Below are 19,881 nucleotides of genomic sequence, written 5' to 3'. Positions count from 1 at the left end.
AAATGCTGGATATCAGCTGAGAATGACAACAAGAAACAAAGAGTTAGAATATAATTACTCGAAAGAAACTCTTTCTACTAAGAGGTACATCATTATCATACCCAAATATACATATCAATAAATTATTATTGTAACGAACAGACATTATGGAGATACTTATAATAAAGCTTAAATTTTCGGAATAAGTGGCGTAAGTATTGTATCTCTTGTAGTTTATTTATGATTTGATCATAACAATGGTATATGGTCGGAGCACAAACTAAAACAAAATCGTATAGCGAGCTTTCGAGGTTTTCTTGGAGTTCCCTAGACAGCGCCTCTTTTAATCCTTCAATATGTGCGAATCCTACCCACCGTCACACCGTTGACAATTAAATTTTTCAAGTAAATCTTTAAACTTGGGTGGCTTGGACAATACATTATAAGTAATTAAAGTAATATAAGCATCCTGTGTAAAGGAGCCTCCTACTGGTATGAACTTACCCGTTTAGGCAGGCACAACACGTTTAAATTTATTACGCGCGATTTCTACCTGACCTAAGCAAAACGAACCCGATCTGAAGACATTTGCTCTTATAATGTAATAATCATGTAATTAATATAAATAATGTATCGGTAAGGTTAATGATGTTATATCCTTACCAAGACATTAATGTGATATCATCTTTCATAATGAACTATACCAAATTATTTGCCGTAATAAGATAAAACTATTCACATAAGTTAAGTAGGTAGTATTTTCTCTATCCAGGAAGCATGTGTAACAAATCATAAATCCTTTATTAAAATAGGTGAAAAAATAGTAAAAATTGAGTTATTCTACACAAAAGTATTCATCCCTGAAATCCCGGTTTCAACATTTAGGTCAGGTGCGGAGCAATAATATAAAGCTTGGAGAACACGCATTTTTTAAGTAGCATAGCGGTACTCTTTCATCCAATACAAGTAGTAGTGCGATAGAAAGAGACGACATGCGGCAATCGGCCTCAATCCAAATCCATAAGTAGCCGTTTTGGGAACGAAGTTCCTTACGGCAGGCTTGGAGGAGATAGGGATTTTGAAACTGAAAAAAAAGGGGTAGTTAAACCGTAAGAAAAAGTCCGTGGAATAAAACCGTTAAATGAGACGTGCGCAGGCGCGACAGTCGTTTCTATTTCTACGTAATTTTATGTTGTCAAACAAAAATAAAGAGACATATTTTGTTATTTTAATTGATAATTTGGATTACGATTTTTTTTTATTTTACGTAATTTATTATTTCCTAAAATACTGAATTTCCTAAATACTTTCGTGTAGTTAAATAAAAACTAACCTGCAAAATTTAAGAGAAAAATCAAGAAAACCTACACAAAATTGAACATTATTTTTTTTTACAAATTGTGTCGATTCTACATTAGCCGAAGGAACTTCGTTCCTACCTGGTGTCCCACGACACCATTTTTTTTTGTTCCAGTAAGCGACTATAATATCGATAAATAAAAGTGTGAATGTAAGCAATAAAAAAACATGCTGTTGAGTTTAATTATCTCTTGATCCTGGAGTTTTCTGACTGTCTTCAGACAAAATTCACATTTAAACCTATCGATTTTTTTGATAAATTTTGCCTGACATTTTGACGTGAAAAGACTAACAAGCTTACTATCATCTATCACATTTTGTAACTGTCCAGTTAGAAACATTGCAAATGAAAACTTTTTTTTTTAATTTCAATTTTAGAACTCTTTGGTAATCTAATGTAGTATATTGCATTCATTCGTCATTTGTTTTTGTGAATTGGTGGCAAATCTTAAACTCTTGTTGCAGGTGAAAATGAACCTAACGCGAGAAAATTTTCGGTCAATAATTTATTATGACGTTTCGTTGGGCTTACTCAACAACAAAGCTATGATAAGCTGCGATTAGTATTTCTTAATGAAGCCCCAACTCCTGCGACTATTTACAATTGGTTTAACAAGTTTAAGCGTGGATGTAGCAATCCTAATGATGATCTGCGTGAGAGACGTCTTTTAACAGCGACTACTGAAGATAACATCAGTGCTATGCGTCGCATGATAGAGGAAGATAAGAGAGTGACCTATCAGCAGATACGGGCAAGCCTAGGCATTGGTATGAATCAAGTTAAAAAAATATTACATGAACTTTTAGGCGTCAGAAAGCTTTGTACCAGATGGATTCCCCATACTTTAACCGACGACTAGAAACACCTTCGCATGGACTGGTGTTGCCAAATGTTAGATAAGTTCAACGGCGGTGACTCAAATGCTGTATTTGACATCGTAACAGGTGATGGAAGCTGGATGATGCTACGAACCCGAAACCAAAATACAATCAGCTCAGTGGGTGTTTCCTTTCGAGGATCGGCCAACTAAGGTAAAGAAAGGAAGAAGTCAAGGAACAAAGATGATTGCCTCATTCTTTGGTCGGAAAGGTCATTTCGCGACAGTTGTGCTAGAAGATGGAAGGACAGTTAAAAGGCATAAAAGGCATTTATTTTCTCAAAATTGACTCCTTTAGAATTCTGATGTCATTTCTAATATACTAGATACTACTACCGCTTCGGAATCAAATGGTGCTCTGAGAGAGAAGAAGCGGCGCAAGAAACTCTCCCAGCATTCTTTTTTTGCGCTCTTTTCAATAAAAATATACATTATTGTACAGACATTTCTATCGATATAAAATAATCACAATGTAATCCCAGGCTGTCCGATCATTTATATATTCAGCTGTGGAGTAATAGGATTTACGACAGAGCCATGTTTTAATAAAACATTTAAATTTATTTATAGCTACTGCCTGAACAGTGGCTGGGACTTTATTATAAAAGTGTATACATTTACCCTTAAAGCTATTATGTATCGAAGCCTACTAGAATTAGTTACAAGCAATCCCTTATTTCTAGTGTCATAATAATGAAAATCACTATTAAGAGTAAAAACGTGACGATTTTTTTGAACTTATATTAAATTATCATAAATGTACTGACAATGAACAGCCATATTATTTATTTCTTGAAATTTTTCTTTGAGAGACTGTCTATAGCCAAGCTGATATATACCACGAACAGCTCTCTTTTGCAGAGCAAACACTATATCAATGTCAGCAGCATGGCCCCATAGTAAAATACCGTACGTCATGATGCTGCAGACTGGTATGTCTATCGCTGTTTGCCTGTTGTCTTGGAAAAAATTCAACAGCAGCGCAATCGAAGCAGGATCCTACTTCACCACGACAATGCTTCAGTGCACTCCGCAACACGGACTGTTGAATAATTGACTATAGCAGGTGTCGAGATAATGAGTCATCCGACATACAGTCCTGTTTATTCCCAAGAACTAACGATAAAATTCGAGCCCTGAAGATGCGGTGAAAGCGTACGAAAATGACATAGAAAAGACCCCTAAGAAAGAATGGGCCTACTGTTTTTCTCAGTGGTTCCATCGAATGCGACGATGTGTAGAGAAGAACGGAGATTACTTCGAAAAACAATAAAAGTATTGGCAACTTTTTACATTTAGCCGTTTTTTATTTTCTAAACATTCTCAGTGTTACCTAGGTAATATTAAGATTGGATGTATGAATTTTAAGGTAAAGTCTTTATTTGCTCGGGTAACTAGAAATAATGCAATAAACACATTTTAATTTTTAATACGTAAAGTAAATTATAAGAACTTATTTTCACATGCTATTTAGTATTTAGTATATTAAAGCCCTATACATATTACTTATTTTACATTTAAACTATATACAGTTTTCGACAATCACTCAAAACTAAACATTAAGATTAATGACGTTCTTATGGATACAACGTAATTTATTAAGATCATAAACCTCTAGATGAAACCGTAGAAAAAAATATTGAAGAAGGATTATTGTCAAAGAGAAGATTCCTAATAAGAAATAGAGAAGATATTTGGGCGGCGGCTATTGAAAGTAAGGAAGAAGGCCTGGCAGTTAGCCTGGATATAGCGAAGGCCTTTGGCGTATGCCACAAGGCGCTTCACTCAAAACTTTCATCATTTGGGCTTCCCAAAAGTTTATGTAAGTGGACCAACAGCTACCTGGGAGCAGCATACAGGTCGTTGTCGACGGTTATTGCTCGAACCCGAGACCCGTGAACGCTGGAGTTCTCCAAGGCTGTGTGCTATTTCCTACACCGATTTTCTGCATATAAGTGATATGTTGGACGCCTCCAACATGCACTGCTGTGTAGACGACATTACTGGTGATGCCATATACTCGGGCCATGCAGTTCTCCATTGGGAAATCTTCGGCCAGTGCCGGAAGAAACTGTCAGGGATCCAGTGTTCTGCGAACGGCTAGTTCACTTTGAGTTTGTTAAAATGTCATCCCCACCATCTGGATGTGTGGCGTTCCTTCATAGTATGGTTTTCATGGAACTAAAACTGTACTATTCTGCTATGCATGATTTATATTTATGCTTTACTGTATACGAATATGTTTATGGAGACAAGAGTTTTTGACTTACGAAGAGGTTAGTGAGCATTTATGCTAAAGCGACACTACCTTCGGAAGTACAAGGGAAAAATAGGCAACATGCCTATTTAAAACTATAGATACTAATTTAATAAAGATTTTTCGCCTATAGAATATTTTAATTGGACTATAAGAAAAAAAGGCCGGTTTGTACCAAAAAAAAAGATGAAATCACTCTCCTGTAAAATGCACTTTTCGTGCTTTAGTAATTTTGCCTCTCCAGTGACGATATGAAGTCCTGGTACATGTTGCTAGGATGACACATGATTTCAACCGCTATAAAAGACATTACTATTACCGCAACCGCATTTATGTTCTCCTGGTGTCTATGAAGTAAAAGGTCGTGCGCATGATGTCAGAATATATTAAGGTATATTTGCGTCATATATAAGACAATCTCTTCTTCAACTATGATCGCCTGGTACCAAAACATAATGTATAATGCTTCCTGTATCATTTTCTTCCACTTTTAAATCTTATGAATTTATTTATCTGTCTGTTTTTACTGTTGCTTTTTCGTTTCATCAACTTTCAAATCACAACGATGCTAAAGAAGTTTTAAGCAGCCAAAGCATACACCTCGGCACCGATCACAGAAAGAAGGCAAAGCTTTAAAAAAGGGGATATCATTACCAACTACACCCAACTACGGTCTAACTAAGGCTTATGGAAAATTAAAGATGGCTAACGTATTTGTAATTTTGTAAATTTGTGAATAGTAATTTGTGATTGAGTTCATGCGGCTTTTTTTCTTTTGTGCATGTATTATGTGATATTCCATCGTCATACATAATCGAGTAAATATATTCTTTGTTTAGTAGAAACTGGAAATATAAAAATTAAAGATGGCTGTTGTGTTTATTGGGCATTCATTAAACGACTATATATATTATTTGGCCAAACCACATGAGTAACTAAACGGTACAGAGACAAAGCATTATAAGAGCGGTCTTAATTGTTACCTATTTTGGTAGTATGTCACAAAAAGTTAAGAGAAATCAAACAAAACATTGTTTTAGCTATTTAATTGGTTTGATCATCGATATTAATGATACAGGTTTTCATACAAAAGTTACAGTTAAAGGTTCAAACATTAACTTCAACATTATATACTTCTATAAAAATTAAAGCTTACGGACTAGTTTAGGTACCTATTTGAAAAATATATTTTTTTTATATTTATTTAATTTAAAGACAGACCCGACTAAAAGGAAGAAAAAAGAACCATGTACGGATAATAACCTTTCATTAAAAATGCTTTTTTAACTTAAGCTTAAACAAATATTAAAAGTTTCATGTTCATATTACGAGCCGATGAGGAGTTCCCACATGAGGAGACAGTCCTATCTGCTGTTGCAGTTCATGGTGAAGTTCACGTTTGACAAACAAAATTAAAAAAATTAACAGAAGTTTCGTTCCAGCTTTTGGCGACAAATAAGTCAACAGCTCCTGAAGATGCCTCGTGTAGAGGCGAAACTCGTGTCGTAGTGATATTTTGTGAAGATCGGCGGAATTAACACTAAATATCAATTTTAAAACGAAATTAAATTTACATACAATGTTTCGCGTCCTTCCTACGAACTGATAGGGAATTCTCTCGTAAGGTGACAATCATCACTACAGCGACAGATCATAGTAAAAACGTGATATCAAAATTAAACTTACATACAATTTCGTGACCGTGCCAGTAAGTACTAACTGATGAAGAGATAATCCTGGCTGCGTCAGATTATGTATAATATCATATTACTGCATTGCCACCGAAGTTATGCAGGTGTACAATATTTTAGCTCAATGAGATTTCAGAAACATTCGAAAATTCCAACTTATACACTTGCAAGTCGTACCTACCCAGGTACATCTGCAAAGTACAACCTGCAAATAAATTAAGATAATACTACTATGTGAAAAAATTAAATTAAGAAAATTTACTTACTCATAAAAGCGATGTCAGCGATGACATTAAAATATGTGTAAGCACGCTATACCTCTGTATCAAATACACACGAAGTACCTCTTACATATCTACATTACATTCGAGGGGCAACTGATAAATTTCCTATCATTGCATTGCATTATTAGTTATTGGCCCGTAACCGTCACAATATCTGAGATCCACACATAGAACAAAATTGGAGTACCAAGCCGTTACAAAATAAGCACCAGCGCTTGGGTTTCCAGTAGCCTTATTGAGGCGCGACGATAGTACTTTGTACATTCTCCGCCCCTCTGGGCCCCACGGGCCAAGTGTCTCGACATCAAACGTCACAAAGATATTTGACTCACTGAGACCAGATAACGATTTAAATAACAACGATTGTTTGCGTTATAAACAATCAATATTAATTAACACCCACCATCTTCGTTACAAACACCTATAGCCCTGGGCTCAGCCTACAGACCTGAAAACATTTCAGTACTTAAGTACTTAACTCATTACAGAAGGCGCTCGAAGCCCTTGGCGAGTCATTAAGCTCCATGTTACGTTGTGATTTCTCTTGTGTTCTTGGTGATCTAAATATTGACGTCACCAATGAAGACTCCCTAAAAGTAGAATAACTTTAAAACTTCTATTGTAACCACAGTATTGCTTTAATATTAATACTACGTACTGAGCCAACAAGAATGCAATAATGTTAAGGTGATACAAAACCACTAGTTGACTTTGATAAGAAAACCTAAAGTAAAGAAACACGTTCGAATAACAATATCGTTATACAACATAGATCTTGACGCTTTCACACAGGATCTGAACTACATAGAAGACGACAGTCAATAGAAGAAGACAGAGTGAGAAATAGCAATGCTTTAAGTTAGCAGACTTATTATGAATAAGGTCTATCTTTAGTTTTTTCCTATTGATAAAAAATACCTAGGTACTAAGGTACCAATTCGAAAACTTTGCACTTTGTTAAGTGAGTAAAGTTGACTTCATTTTCTCATCAAAATTTAACAAAATGAAAAGACACACAAATTCAGTAAGTACCAAGTTTAATTTATAATGATTATTACATATTAAGTAACTACTTAAAGAATCTTAAGTAGGTAGGAAATTATATTTGAAAAAGTATTAATTCGCAAAGAGAAAATAAAACATTCAATGTGATGGATGAACCTGGTGACTATCTACCAATCTAGCTACATCCGGTTCAATATTGGTGAGTAAATATATGTATATAACCTTAAATCTCCACGTTCGTTGATTTTCAAACGGTTTCTTTTTTCAACTAGGTATGATGATGGAAAAGTTCCACAATGTAGGATACTGTATTTCAATGTTGCATTGCCACCAGAAATTCTGATAGCCTTGGTTAAACTTCTGCTTAAGCTCATCGTCTGTGCTGATGGTACTCAACTCTTCTTGCATTATCAAATTGGCTTCTTCTATGGCTGTGGTATTGTACGGATTTATTATCCATTGAGGAATTTGTAAATTTAAAAGATCCTCAAACCTCTCCGTAAAATCCTTGTGTAATGCGTCCAAGTGAGTGACTTATAATGAAATGTCATCATCTTAAAGCATTTTTGGTAATTTTGACAAATACGAAAACTACGAATATTCTTTTCTGACTAAATTTTGTTTATAAAGGATTAGTTTACCCACGAAGGCCGATATTATTGATTTTGTTTTAATCAAGTTAAGACCGTCACCTGCAAATTAACTTTGTTGAACAATCCAAAGATATCAGTCAATATTTGTTTTACAATTGTTCAGATTTTCTTTCAAATTCGGATCTCTTTCTTGTAAAATCTCCAACAGAGATTCAAAAATGGCCGAAAATCTTTTTGAGCGAGAGCCTCTTAATAGCCAGCGAACTTCAGTGTGCAGAAGTAATCGAGTAAAGACTTCGTCGTTTTCCTCACATAGCTGAGCAAATAACCGCGAGTTCAAAGAATTGCTTCGAATCTTGTTGATAGCATTTATTACATATTGTAAAGACTTATGCAATCTAGGACTCAGCTTTTTTGCTACTAAATGCTGCCTATGAATCACGCAGTGAATGAACAGTACATCAAGCAGCTGTCGCTTTAAGTGAGCTATAAAACCACGATGACGACCAACCTAGATGGTCGACCATCAGCCGCAACAGAAACAATGTTCTTCCATGGAATAGCTTTGTCAGTAAATAAATATTCCACGGCCTGAAAAATCGATTCTCCTCTGGTATCAGTCTCTAAATATGTAGCAAAAAGCAGTTCTTGGCACATATTTTCATCATTGATATATCAAACATATCCTAACAACAGAGATTCATTGCCGGGTAATGTAGACTTGTCCAACTGGAGAGAGAATCTGTTGGTCTGTAAGAACTTGCATAAAATGTTTTTCATATCGCGTACCATCTCGTCTATGCGTCTCTGAACGGTGTTATTGCTCAAAGGTATTCTCTTTAAAATATCATGTGCGGGTTTGTGCAATACATTGTTAAGGAACTCCGCAATGGTGGGTAAGATAAGCTGCTCTCTAATTGTGTGGGGTTTCCCCGACTTCGCTATTAGTAAAGATATGATATATTATGAGCGGCGGCCAATTTGGATTTCAAAAATGATCCCAGAATGGTTCTCTGCACCCTCGAGAACCTCGGACACGATTTCCATATTGCTGAAATCATAATTATGAGCGGCGGCCATCTTGGATTTCAAAAATAATCACAGAATCGTTCACTGCATCTTCGAGAACCTCGGATACGATACCCATAATATTGTAATCATAATTTTGCGCGGCGGCCATCTTCGATTCCAAAAATGATCCCAATTCGTTCTCTGCACCCTCGAGAACCTGTGACACGATATCGATATTGCTGAAATCATAATTATGAGCGGCGGCCATCTTGGATTTCAAAACTGATCAAAAAATCGTTCTCTGCACCCTCGAGTACCTCGGACACGATATCCATATTGCTGAAATCATAATATTGCGCGGCAGCAATCTTGGATTTAAACAATGATCCCAAAATCGTTTTCTACATCCTCGAGGACCTCGGACACGATATCCATATTGCTGAAATCATAATTATGAGCGGCGGCCAACTTGGATTTCAAAAATGATCCCAGAATCGTTCTCTGCACCCTCGAGAACCTCGGACACGATATCCATATTGCTGAAATCATAATTATGAGCGGCGACCATCTTGGATTTCAAAACTGATCACAAAATCATTCTCTGCACCCTCGAGTACCTCGGACACAATATCCATATTGCTGAAATCATACTTTTGCGCGGCGGTCATCTTGGATTTAAACAATGATCCCAAAATCGTTTTCTGCATCCTCGAGGACCTCGGACACGATATCTATATTGCTGAAATCATAATTATGAGCGGCGACCAACATGGATTTCAAAAGATTGCCCTAAAGTACATACATACAAATATCCCGCGTGGCATAATATTCTGTAAATTTTATTTTAGGGCTTTCCGACTTCCATTTACCTATATATTTCAACAAATACGCTGTCGCATGATCATTATTTTTTTACTATGATTCCCGCTTTGTACTTGTTTGCTAAAATCTTACGTAATGTGAGCCCGAGAGACACGAACACAATACCTTCCTTGACAGTGGTCACGGGCGTACTGCTTGTATGAGCGTGCATGCAACCAAGGCATCGCGTTTGGTTTATAACGAAAAAAATTAATATAAAATAATTCACAAAGCGTATTGATAAAACCCACAAGGAAAATTTATAAATACTAATAAACTATCGAATAAAATAAGTTTTGTGTTTATAGCTATCATAGTTTTATCATAATATAAACAATTCAAATAAAAAAGACTATTTTTCAAAAAATAAATCTATCGAGATTTTTTTTCGTAATCGTGTTTTCGAAACTGAGATAATTTAGATAAAGAAATGAAGATAAACATGTCAAAAAATTGGAACCGTAGTATTTGTAGAAATATTTTAAGTAGATTTTCAAAAAAGTTACATTTTCGTACTATAGCGCCTTAAGATTTACTTATTGTGTTAAAAGTTTTCAGGTATACCTAAAAGCTATACATATTTCAAATATAGTGCGGTATTGAAGTACTTTACATGAATTTCTATCAAATTTTCTCGCGCGGTGATTAACAAACATTCAAATCTACAAATTTACTTGTATTGTTCAATGAGTTCATAACACATTTTTTTCAATTGTTTATATTTTAAATATTTATTCATTCTACATTCAACGTATCTCATAGTATTACACATAATTTCACACAAATTTAGTAACTGTATAGGTATGTAATGACAATTGATATTGTAATTAAGTTTTAATAAAAATTTTCATCAAAACGGTACTACTACAGCTTATTAAAAAAGTAAAAAGAAAAAATTTAAGACGTCAGTCGGGTCCGCGAGTGTATTATAATTATAAGAACACACTTTTTACCCATTAACTTATTTGAATTTCTGTTTGTGTTATCTTTTAAATAGATAAATAAATTTTCATTCAGCACATACCTGTTCAAAACTTATATTTATCGTCTCAAACTAATTCTAGCATCCTTTTTATAAAATATTTGGTATTTAAAACGCTTTTTATCGTTGAACCCGATTAATATCTATTGGATGCAGCATCTTACAAACCAAAATTTATATTTAATTTAATATGTAATTTATACCTAGGTGTATTACAGCAACTTAATATACTCATTTATTCAAGAGAGTTGTTGAGTTTCTTGTACGTTCTTCTCACGAGCTCTACTTTTTCCGAACTCAAGATAGATTCAGTATTTTAAAGTAAATATTTATAATGACGATTAAAAGCGCTTAGTTTGAATACAGTTTATTTGACTTTTTCTGCCCTCAATATTCGATGTTCCCATGTGTAACGACTGGCCAAGAAAGTGATTGGGGGTTCGATTCCCGCTGTTATGTTTCAGTAATATATTTTTATGGCGCGACGCAAAACAGTTATCCGTAATAGGTTGGGGTGATCAATCACACGTTGATGGCTGTAATAAAAAATTAAACTTATCATTTTAGTTTTTTGTCCTATAATGTGCAAAGGGTTTTAGGCTTTAGCTCTAATAGCAATCTTTGGATTAAGCATTTCAATTCGCGTGTTACAAAGAACATTGCTTATTTTACTTTGAATTTACGTCATCCACACTCCGAAGCAACCCCATTTTTGCCACCCCTTTCAGCCCACGATCCGTCCTCGAATCTGGTTCAATACATATAGATATCTTTATTGCTCTCGAACAGAACCGATCTTCCATCTCGCTTTATTTCGGCGCACGGCAGTCTCGCGTTTCATCTTAGCGGGCCTAGTCGCTCTACAAAAAAGGCGGGAAAGTAAGTGTAGTGCAAAAAAGGATTTCACAGATAAAAAATGTAAGTTACTCAATGAAAATGTTTTACTACAGAGATTAGAGACTTATCTATATTGTTCATATTTTTCTTAATTATTATGCAATTTAGCGATGAAGTTACAGTGCATTAAATTCATATCTACACTGTGGTAAATGAAATATTATATTTTATTAATATAACAAAAATCTATAATTAAAATTGTTATCTTAATAATAAATTAAATAAATATTCTTCATAAGTGTATTAATTATACTCATAATTTTTTTAGATTACTATAGTTACATTTTATTATACCTACTAACTTTTCAAATCAAACTTCTGACATAGAGTATCTGATTTAATACAAAACCTAATAAGTATTTATTGTAAAAAAAAAACTTAATTTTGACGAGTTTAAATAATAACCCATGGTTGTCAACTTTTTGGAAATACATATGTCTCATTACAAAAAGGGGAAAAACAGAATAGATATTAATTGTTTTATCTAAATTTTTCAAACATTTTTCAACAATAACTTGTTACATTGACATTATATTAAGATGATATCTGCGTTCAGAAATACTTAATACAAGGATTTTTGAGTAGATACCAACCAGTACATGTTTATGTAAAATGAGTGCTCACATGAAAAAGATTACAATACTCCATTTAGTGTACGATTGGCAAACCTAATATCTATATATTATTATTATTATAACGGTAGATAACCATGTAAGTAGAATTGTCAGACAATTTTCAGGAAACAATTATACTGAATTTGAGATGCTTTTAAAACCTAAATTATTTCCTTTGTAAAATATAGAATATTTATTGTTTAACTGTGTGCTAAGAAATAAATCGTTGTGTCCGAATTGATTAAAAAGGCACTTATCAAAATATAACTTCGTTACTTACTCGTACAACCAATATTATCAATTTCGTGTCGACAATGACATCGCTTAAGATAACTTAATAATAATATTTAAAGATACTACCCGACCTATAAGGTCAATTAATTTATTGACTTTGTAAACATACACATTAAAATTTCCGTACTTTATTTATAAATTGTTAAATACCACTAATTATTGTTAAATATGCATACATACATAGTGCACAAGGGTTGTGCTGATAATAATTTACTAAGTAGTAGAATTGTTACAGACGAAATAAATATTAAAAACACGACAGTAAGTACCTAATAGAATTCTTATACCTACGAGTACATAACTAACACTGACCCGGCAAACATTATTTTACCCGGTACCCCGCGCCTTTTCACTGTATGAAATATGAATTGTCATAATAAGTAATGAAATGTCATTGACTGATTTACTATTGTATTGCGATATATAGGTATTTCTAAATCAAAAAATATAGGTTGCGGTTAAGTAATCATCAACTATCAGATACTAAGATCTACTCCGAAATATGCATGCATCTTATGGTATAACTATTATTCCGATCGGTTCAGTAGTTTTTGCAGTATAACCGAAGGAAAAACCGGCTTTCCATTTATTTGTGTAGATTTGATTAAACATAATTTATACAATTGATATTAGTTACTACGGAAAGCGATTATGTCAAACTAATTAAGAGAATTATGTCCAAATGAGAATAAATCTACTAAAAATATTGGTACATGATAATATACAGGCGTGATGATAATAATCGCGCTTTCGGTTATATTTTTGCATTAATATGTGCGTTGATTTATTAATCATTTATTAATTATTATTAATAATAAAAATAATAAAGCTTTACTTAATTCCATGCATAGTACATATGGGTTGTTATCGTTAAAAGATAACAATTGGTAACTTGTTAACCTATAATATTGAATTACATTTATTAGAGTTAGATGAATTTGGTTTCTAGTTATAGATTCTATTTCGTAATTAGTTTAATTATTATTAGCTTTAATTATCAACAACTTAATTATTTAATGCATGGACCTCGTTCGGGTAAAAGCCTCCCCCAAGGAATGCCATTGAGGCTGCAAATGTAGACGGTATTTTTCGTTTTGATAATTATTCTTCTTGGGGGGTTTTGCTCGAACTCTCCCGCGGTGACCGCGACTGGGAGATTAGGGGTTAGAAGAGGGTGATTTTGATTGCTGTGTCGTGGTCTGAAGTCTTCGATTGGCGTTGAGTAGATTCTGTCTGAGAATTAGTTTGGGCTTTTGTATTATATAGTTCATTATGTCCCCTTTATTTTTCTTAGGTGGTTGTTTACTAGTATGATGAACATTTTGGTTGTCAGGGTGGAGCTTTTCTGTTCTGCTGTTCTGTGGTTTAATGTTGCTCAGTATGAAAATTTTTGGCGTATTTTATAAAAGTGGTGTTTCCTGCATCTTCTTCATTCTGTAGTTGGACTTGTTGTAGCTCTTTACGCTTAATTAAGACTTCGATTGGGTAGTCTTCTTTTCGGTAATAATAATAGGAAGTATTTTGAAGGTTGTGTTTTTTTTTTTTTTTTTTTTACTATCGGTCGAACTTTTTCACCCTTTTTCTCCAACCTTCTAACAGCTTCTATGTTGTAAATATCGCATGAAATTTTTATGCATGTATTTATTATATTTATTACCATTTTTTCCAGTTCATCGTACGACTTTTCTATCTCTTTTAACTATTCTTTTTTTTTAAATATTTTATTGGACTTTCCTTGACTTGTATGACTATTTATCATATAATATACCTACAGTACTATAAGTGTACTATCTATTAATATAGATGACATTGGTACCATCAAAAAAGCAGCTTTATTTTTTGTCAATATTTTTCGAGAGACATAAAATCAGTGAGAATGTGCTATTATATGAACGAACTATTTAAGTACACCTGAAAATAAGTGTTCATTAAAAATTTTACTTTGTTCGAACATCTTAACATTAAGACATATTCGCAGATATATTTATCTATCATAAAACTAAACACAGAGGTCAAAGGTAAAAGACATTAGAGGTTTGAGGTCAGCGGGAGGGGAGGGAGAGAGGCAGAGGTCAAAATGGAGGACAATCGATACACTTCCTACACACGTGCTCTTTATTTTGAGGTTATAAACTTATAAAGATATTCTTACCTTCTTTCTGATTTGAAGTATTGTAGAAAAATACTAGCTGACCCAGCAAACGTTGTATTGCCATATAAAGTAATAAAAAAAATGAATAACAAAAATTTTTGAGGTATAACAAATAGATGCAACCGATTCTCAGACGTACCAAATATATATCGTACTACAATTATTGTATTCGATTGCTACCTTGCAATCCTATAGCGGTTTTGTGAATGGAACAGAATTATGTAAAAAAAGGCGATACAATAATAGTAGAACTATTTTCGATTCGATTTATCGATCGTAGAAGGGCGAAAATTTGAAGTTGTATGTATTTTTAAATTCTGAATCATAATAAAATGAACACAAAAAAATTTGGCCAAATATTAAAAAAAAAATGTTAAGGGTGATCAACCCTTTTCACTAAGGGGTATGAAAAATACATAGTAGCCGATTCTCAGACCTACTGAATATACATATAAAATTTGGTAAAACCAGTAAAGCCGTTTCGGAGGAGTAAGGTAACTAACATTGTGACACGAGAATTTTATATATATATATCTAATATATAAAATTCTCATGTCGCGGTGTTTGTAATTAAACTCCTTCGACACGGCTTGACTGATTCTCATGAAATTTTGAGTGCATAATGGGTAGGTCTGAGAATCGGACAACATCTATTTTTCATCCCCCTAAATGTTAAGGGTGGTCCACGCCAATTTTTTTTTTTAATTTTTTTGACATTTTTTTTAAAATTTGTTTGATTAGTCAGCATTAAAAAATACATACAACTTCAAATTTTGCACCCATCTACGATCAACAGTGACTTTTGTATCGCGATTTTAATATCGGCAATACAACGTTTGCTGGGTCAACTAGTATGTATATACAATTTGGTAAAAATCAGTTAAGCCGTTTCGGAGGAGTAAGGTAACTAACATTGTCACTCGAGAATTTTATATATAAGATATATAGCTATAATATAAATATTAATAATGTAATGATAAAATAAATTTGCTTGCAAATGTGTTACTTCTGATTTTTAATGGAAAGAAGCGTGTCGATTTATTACTTAGTATTACTATATATTACCATCATTGTGACCTACTTTACCTAATCCTGTAAAAAATGCTAAATTAAAAAAGTTCATACCTAGATGCTAGGTGTTATTATTATAAAACCGTAGAGACTTGTTTATCATTGATAGACCTGTATAGCCGAGTGGTTAGCGATCCTACCTACTAAGCTAGAGGTCCCGGGTTCGAATCCCGGTAGGTGCAAGCATTTATATGATGAATATGGATGTTTGTTTCCGAGTCATGGAAGTTTAAATGTATTTATGTATGCTTAAGTAAGTACATTGCATTAAATATATCGTTGTCTTGTAACCCATAACACAGGCTATACAGGATGTCCCAAAGTTATGGGACATGAAGGGAAAGTACCTTAAATATCAAAGATAGGCTATTTTACTGAAAGAAGACTTTATGTTATTTTTAAAAGTTAGTAAGTTTTTGGCCATTCTTTCGATTGGCATTATAAAAGTAGGGGTGTTTTTTTTTACATTTCAGTCGGTTCGATTCCCAGACGAGGCAAGTAATTTTTAGAAAATCTTTGAATGCATAAGTACTAACTTTTAAAATTAACATAAAGTCTTCTTTCAGTAAAATAGCCTATCTTCGATATTTAAGGTACTTTGCCTTTATGTCCCATAACTTTGGGACATCCTGTATATGCTTGACTTGGGGCAAGATATTTTGTGTAAAAAGTGTGTCATTATTAATAACAATATAATGTGTTTATTTATTTATAAACGAAACGGGTAAGTGTGGGTTGGATTTGCACACGTGGGTTCTGGAGTACCCAGAGAAGAAGTACCCAGAGTTTCAACAAAAAGTACTTGACATTAGATATTTTTCATCTTACTATTAGACGTTTAAGAAAAATAATGGTATGTGATATCGAATGGGAATAATCGACTATCAATAAGTGAAGTTATAATCTAAATAAGTTTTATAACATATTTATGTATTTATTGTATTAGTGTTTTGCTAGAAAAAAAAAGAATTGTCTTTTTTTATCAGTTAATTTTGTTTACTTTAATTATTTTAAGTGCTTTGAGTAGTACCTACTCGTTGTGAGGTCGAATTTGTGTCTTACATAGATGTAGGCTGTGGTTTGAAGGGAAGGACTGTCTCACCTTAGATACTGAGTACACCAAGCTTATTAAAGGCCAATTTAGCCTTCTTTTCTAAGTGACCACGGAACTGAATGTCGCTATATAGACACCAAGTATGCCGATACATGCTGTGAAAGATAAAGATCTGATAAGAATCGAATCTTGTATGCACTTAAAAAAAAGTAGTATAAATTAGGTTCTCCATCTTGTTTTAATTATTTATTGTATAACCACCATGCTATAAACTGATTTCTATTGAGCATTTTAATTTCTTTATGGCTTATTCCTTAAAATAATTACTAAGACGGGCGATAACAACCCTTCCTTAATACTTCCCGGGGGCATAAAAATAATAGGGAATAGGGACTTAACATCTTGTTTCAAGGTGACGAGCGCAATTGTTATGCCGCTCAGAATATTTGGTTTTTACAAGAATCCTAAGCGGCACTGCATTGTAATTGAATTTCCTGCTCGCCTCGTCCCTTATTGTCATAAAAAAACCTTACATACTAACATAGTTTTAAAGAATCAAGATGTTACTTGTACAGTCGCACCATAGTGTTGTCAACATAACAAATGCGGGTATTCAACAAAGTTACGCAACCAAATGTTATGACGGTTCTCTTTCCGCACCGACTGTACCATCAGCCACTGACAGACAAACAGAAAGGACGCATTGCGGAGCATGGCTGTAATAGGTATAATCAATTGAGGCAATGGGCAGCATCTTCAATCTGTTCTGTAACACCAGGAACAAACATAAACTTATAATTCCTACTACTCGGCTGTTAGTCAGTCTTTTGTGGGGCGATGTGTATGCTTTTACAACAAGATCCCAGATAATGTTCAAAACAAAAAATGTTTCACGAAATTCAAAAGAATTGTTAAAAAACGTTTGTGTGGTAAAGGTTACTATAATATAAATGACTTTCTTAACGATATCACAGATTGGGAATGGAGCGACCGCCCTCGGGCTATTAATTAATAACGATTATTGTACGATTTTATATTGGAACCATATTTTTATAAAAAAATAAAGCCCGCTGAGTTTATTGCGCCCGTTCTTCTCAGGTCAGATGCATACTTTTTCGAAAGGGTGGTAGATCTTTACTTTCAACAAGTGATATTATTATATACTATATTGAAGAAAAATATTTAAATTTGAATTTAAATCTTACTCGAAATAAGTCTTATTCACCAATGGCTAACAATATCGGCCTCAAACCTGTAAAAGTGCAGCGAACTCGGAACGTTGCGGAATCGAATGCTATCTCTGGCGAGGTCGGATGTCAACTGATAACTAGTGATTGTGCATGCAAATATCTCAGATGAGTCCTTGGAAACGTGATTCTGCAAAGATCACGAAACGGTTTTAAGAAGTAATAATAGAAATCACGCAAAACACAAAAAAAAAGGATTTATATTTAAGTAAGCTTGTAATTGAATTAAATTAATTCAAATATGGATAGTGTTTGGACTTAGAAGTTGTTTTTTTTCTTATGAATTTTGATGAGACTGTAGAGACAATTTATTTATTTTATCACTATATAGTTACACAAATACTCTCAGACTCTAACCCTCGACCTCTCGCGTTCCTTGCGAGCGCTCTTCCAACTGAGCCAATTGTTCCAGTGACGTATCGTTGAAAAACCTTGTATGCTTTGTTCAACTCTCAGGTTGTGGCTCCATTTACAGGATCTACTTTATAGTTGATAACCTGCACAACCCCAATATTTACATATTTATATTTGTGTAATATAACAAACTGTTTATCACTAGTTCTTGGCCGCGACTGCGTCCATATTTTCTAGAGTATCCAACTAATATGTTGATGTTTCAATGATGCCACAAACCTTCATATACACAAAAACATATCTCTCATAGTTAAGGCAGCGTTCACAAGAAACGTTTTCGTGCGACCGTTTTTTCTCTGGCTTACTTTGCAAATCGGAATTCTAAAAGACTGACTTAAAGCTAAGTACGTACTAATTCTAATTATTTCTATTCTATGTTTGATAATTTTTTTTTGCAGTTTTATTTCGCTACTACCATTACATTCACGATCATGTTGTTTGTATAGATTCTCTTTCTTTTTCTATGATCTCGCAATGTCCCGCAATAAGGGGTCAGCTTTTCCAATCATGTTTTCTTACTTCAGACCCAATACCTTCATGCCCTCTGGACATTCGTCAACTAGGTGGTCATCCTCTTCCCCTCTTTATAGTAGCCATCCTCGGCTCTACGCATTATTCGACCGACCTCATCCCGGACTCGCTCAGTTTGTCCGTTATCTTTGCAACTTTGAAGCTCTCCCTAATGTACTCATTCCGAACCTTTCCTTTGAGTGTGACTCCTACTGCCCATCGTAGCAAACGCATTTCTGTTATGTGGAGCTTTTTGATGCCCAGGCTTCGCTACCGTAAAGTAGTGCAGGCCTACAAACTTTGCCCTTAGTTCTTATTGGCATTTTAATGTCACACATGACTCCAGACAAGGTACCTACGTCGCGTTGCTTATTACACCCTGCCGTTGTCCTACGAGTTACGTCCACTTCAATTGATCCATCATATGGGAACAGTGATCCTAAGTATTTGAAGTATTTTGCTCTTAGTATTGGTAGTGTATAGATTCACTACACATTTAAATCTTAAAACTAGCCTAAAGCACGGACTAGTAAAAAATAAGGACTCCGTATCACCTTACATAACAGTGTAGCACCAAAACAAGCAGATTAACGTGTAAATACATAGCCCCACGGCACACTTTCACAACTACAGGCCGATAGGCGGCCATTATGAGAATTGTCATTGTCTGTGACAGATCAGTTTGCGTCGCAATAAAATATTTTAAAAGTGCCGTCGTGCGTTGTGAA

General features: G+C 34.1%; 1 protein-coding gene across 1 annotated transcript in view; it reads left to right on the top strand.

Moving 5' to 3' along the window:
• The first annotated feature begins 11,723 nt into the window (after positions 1-11,723).
• The window catches only part of LOC126972390 (Y+L amino acid transporter 2), a 62,670-nt gene continuing 54,512 nt past the window's right edge, over positions 11,724-19,881 (top strand). The window contains exon 1 of the mRNA XM_050819102.1: positions 11,724-11,818. Within this exon, the coding sequence (XP_050675059.1) occupies positions 11,817-11,818 (2 nt within the window). The 5' untranslated portion in view covers positions 11,724-11,816. The remainder of the gene's footprint in view (positions 11,819-19,881) is intronic.

This window comes from Leptidea sinapis, chromosome 26 (genome assembly GCF_905404315.1).
Source record: "Leptidea sinapis chromosome 26, ilLepSina1.1, whole genome shotgun sequence".
Lineage (NCBI taxonomy): Eukaryota > Metazoa > Arthropoda > Insecta > Lepidoptera > Pieridae > Leptidea > Leptidea sinapis.
The sequence above is the reverse complement of the archived record's forward strand: the minus strand, read 5'-3'. Positions and strand labels throughout refer to the sequence as shown.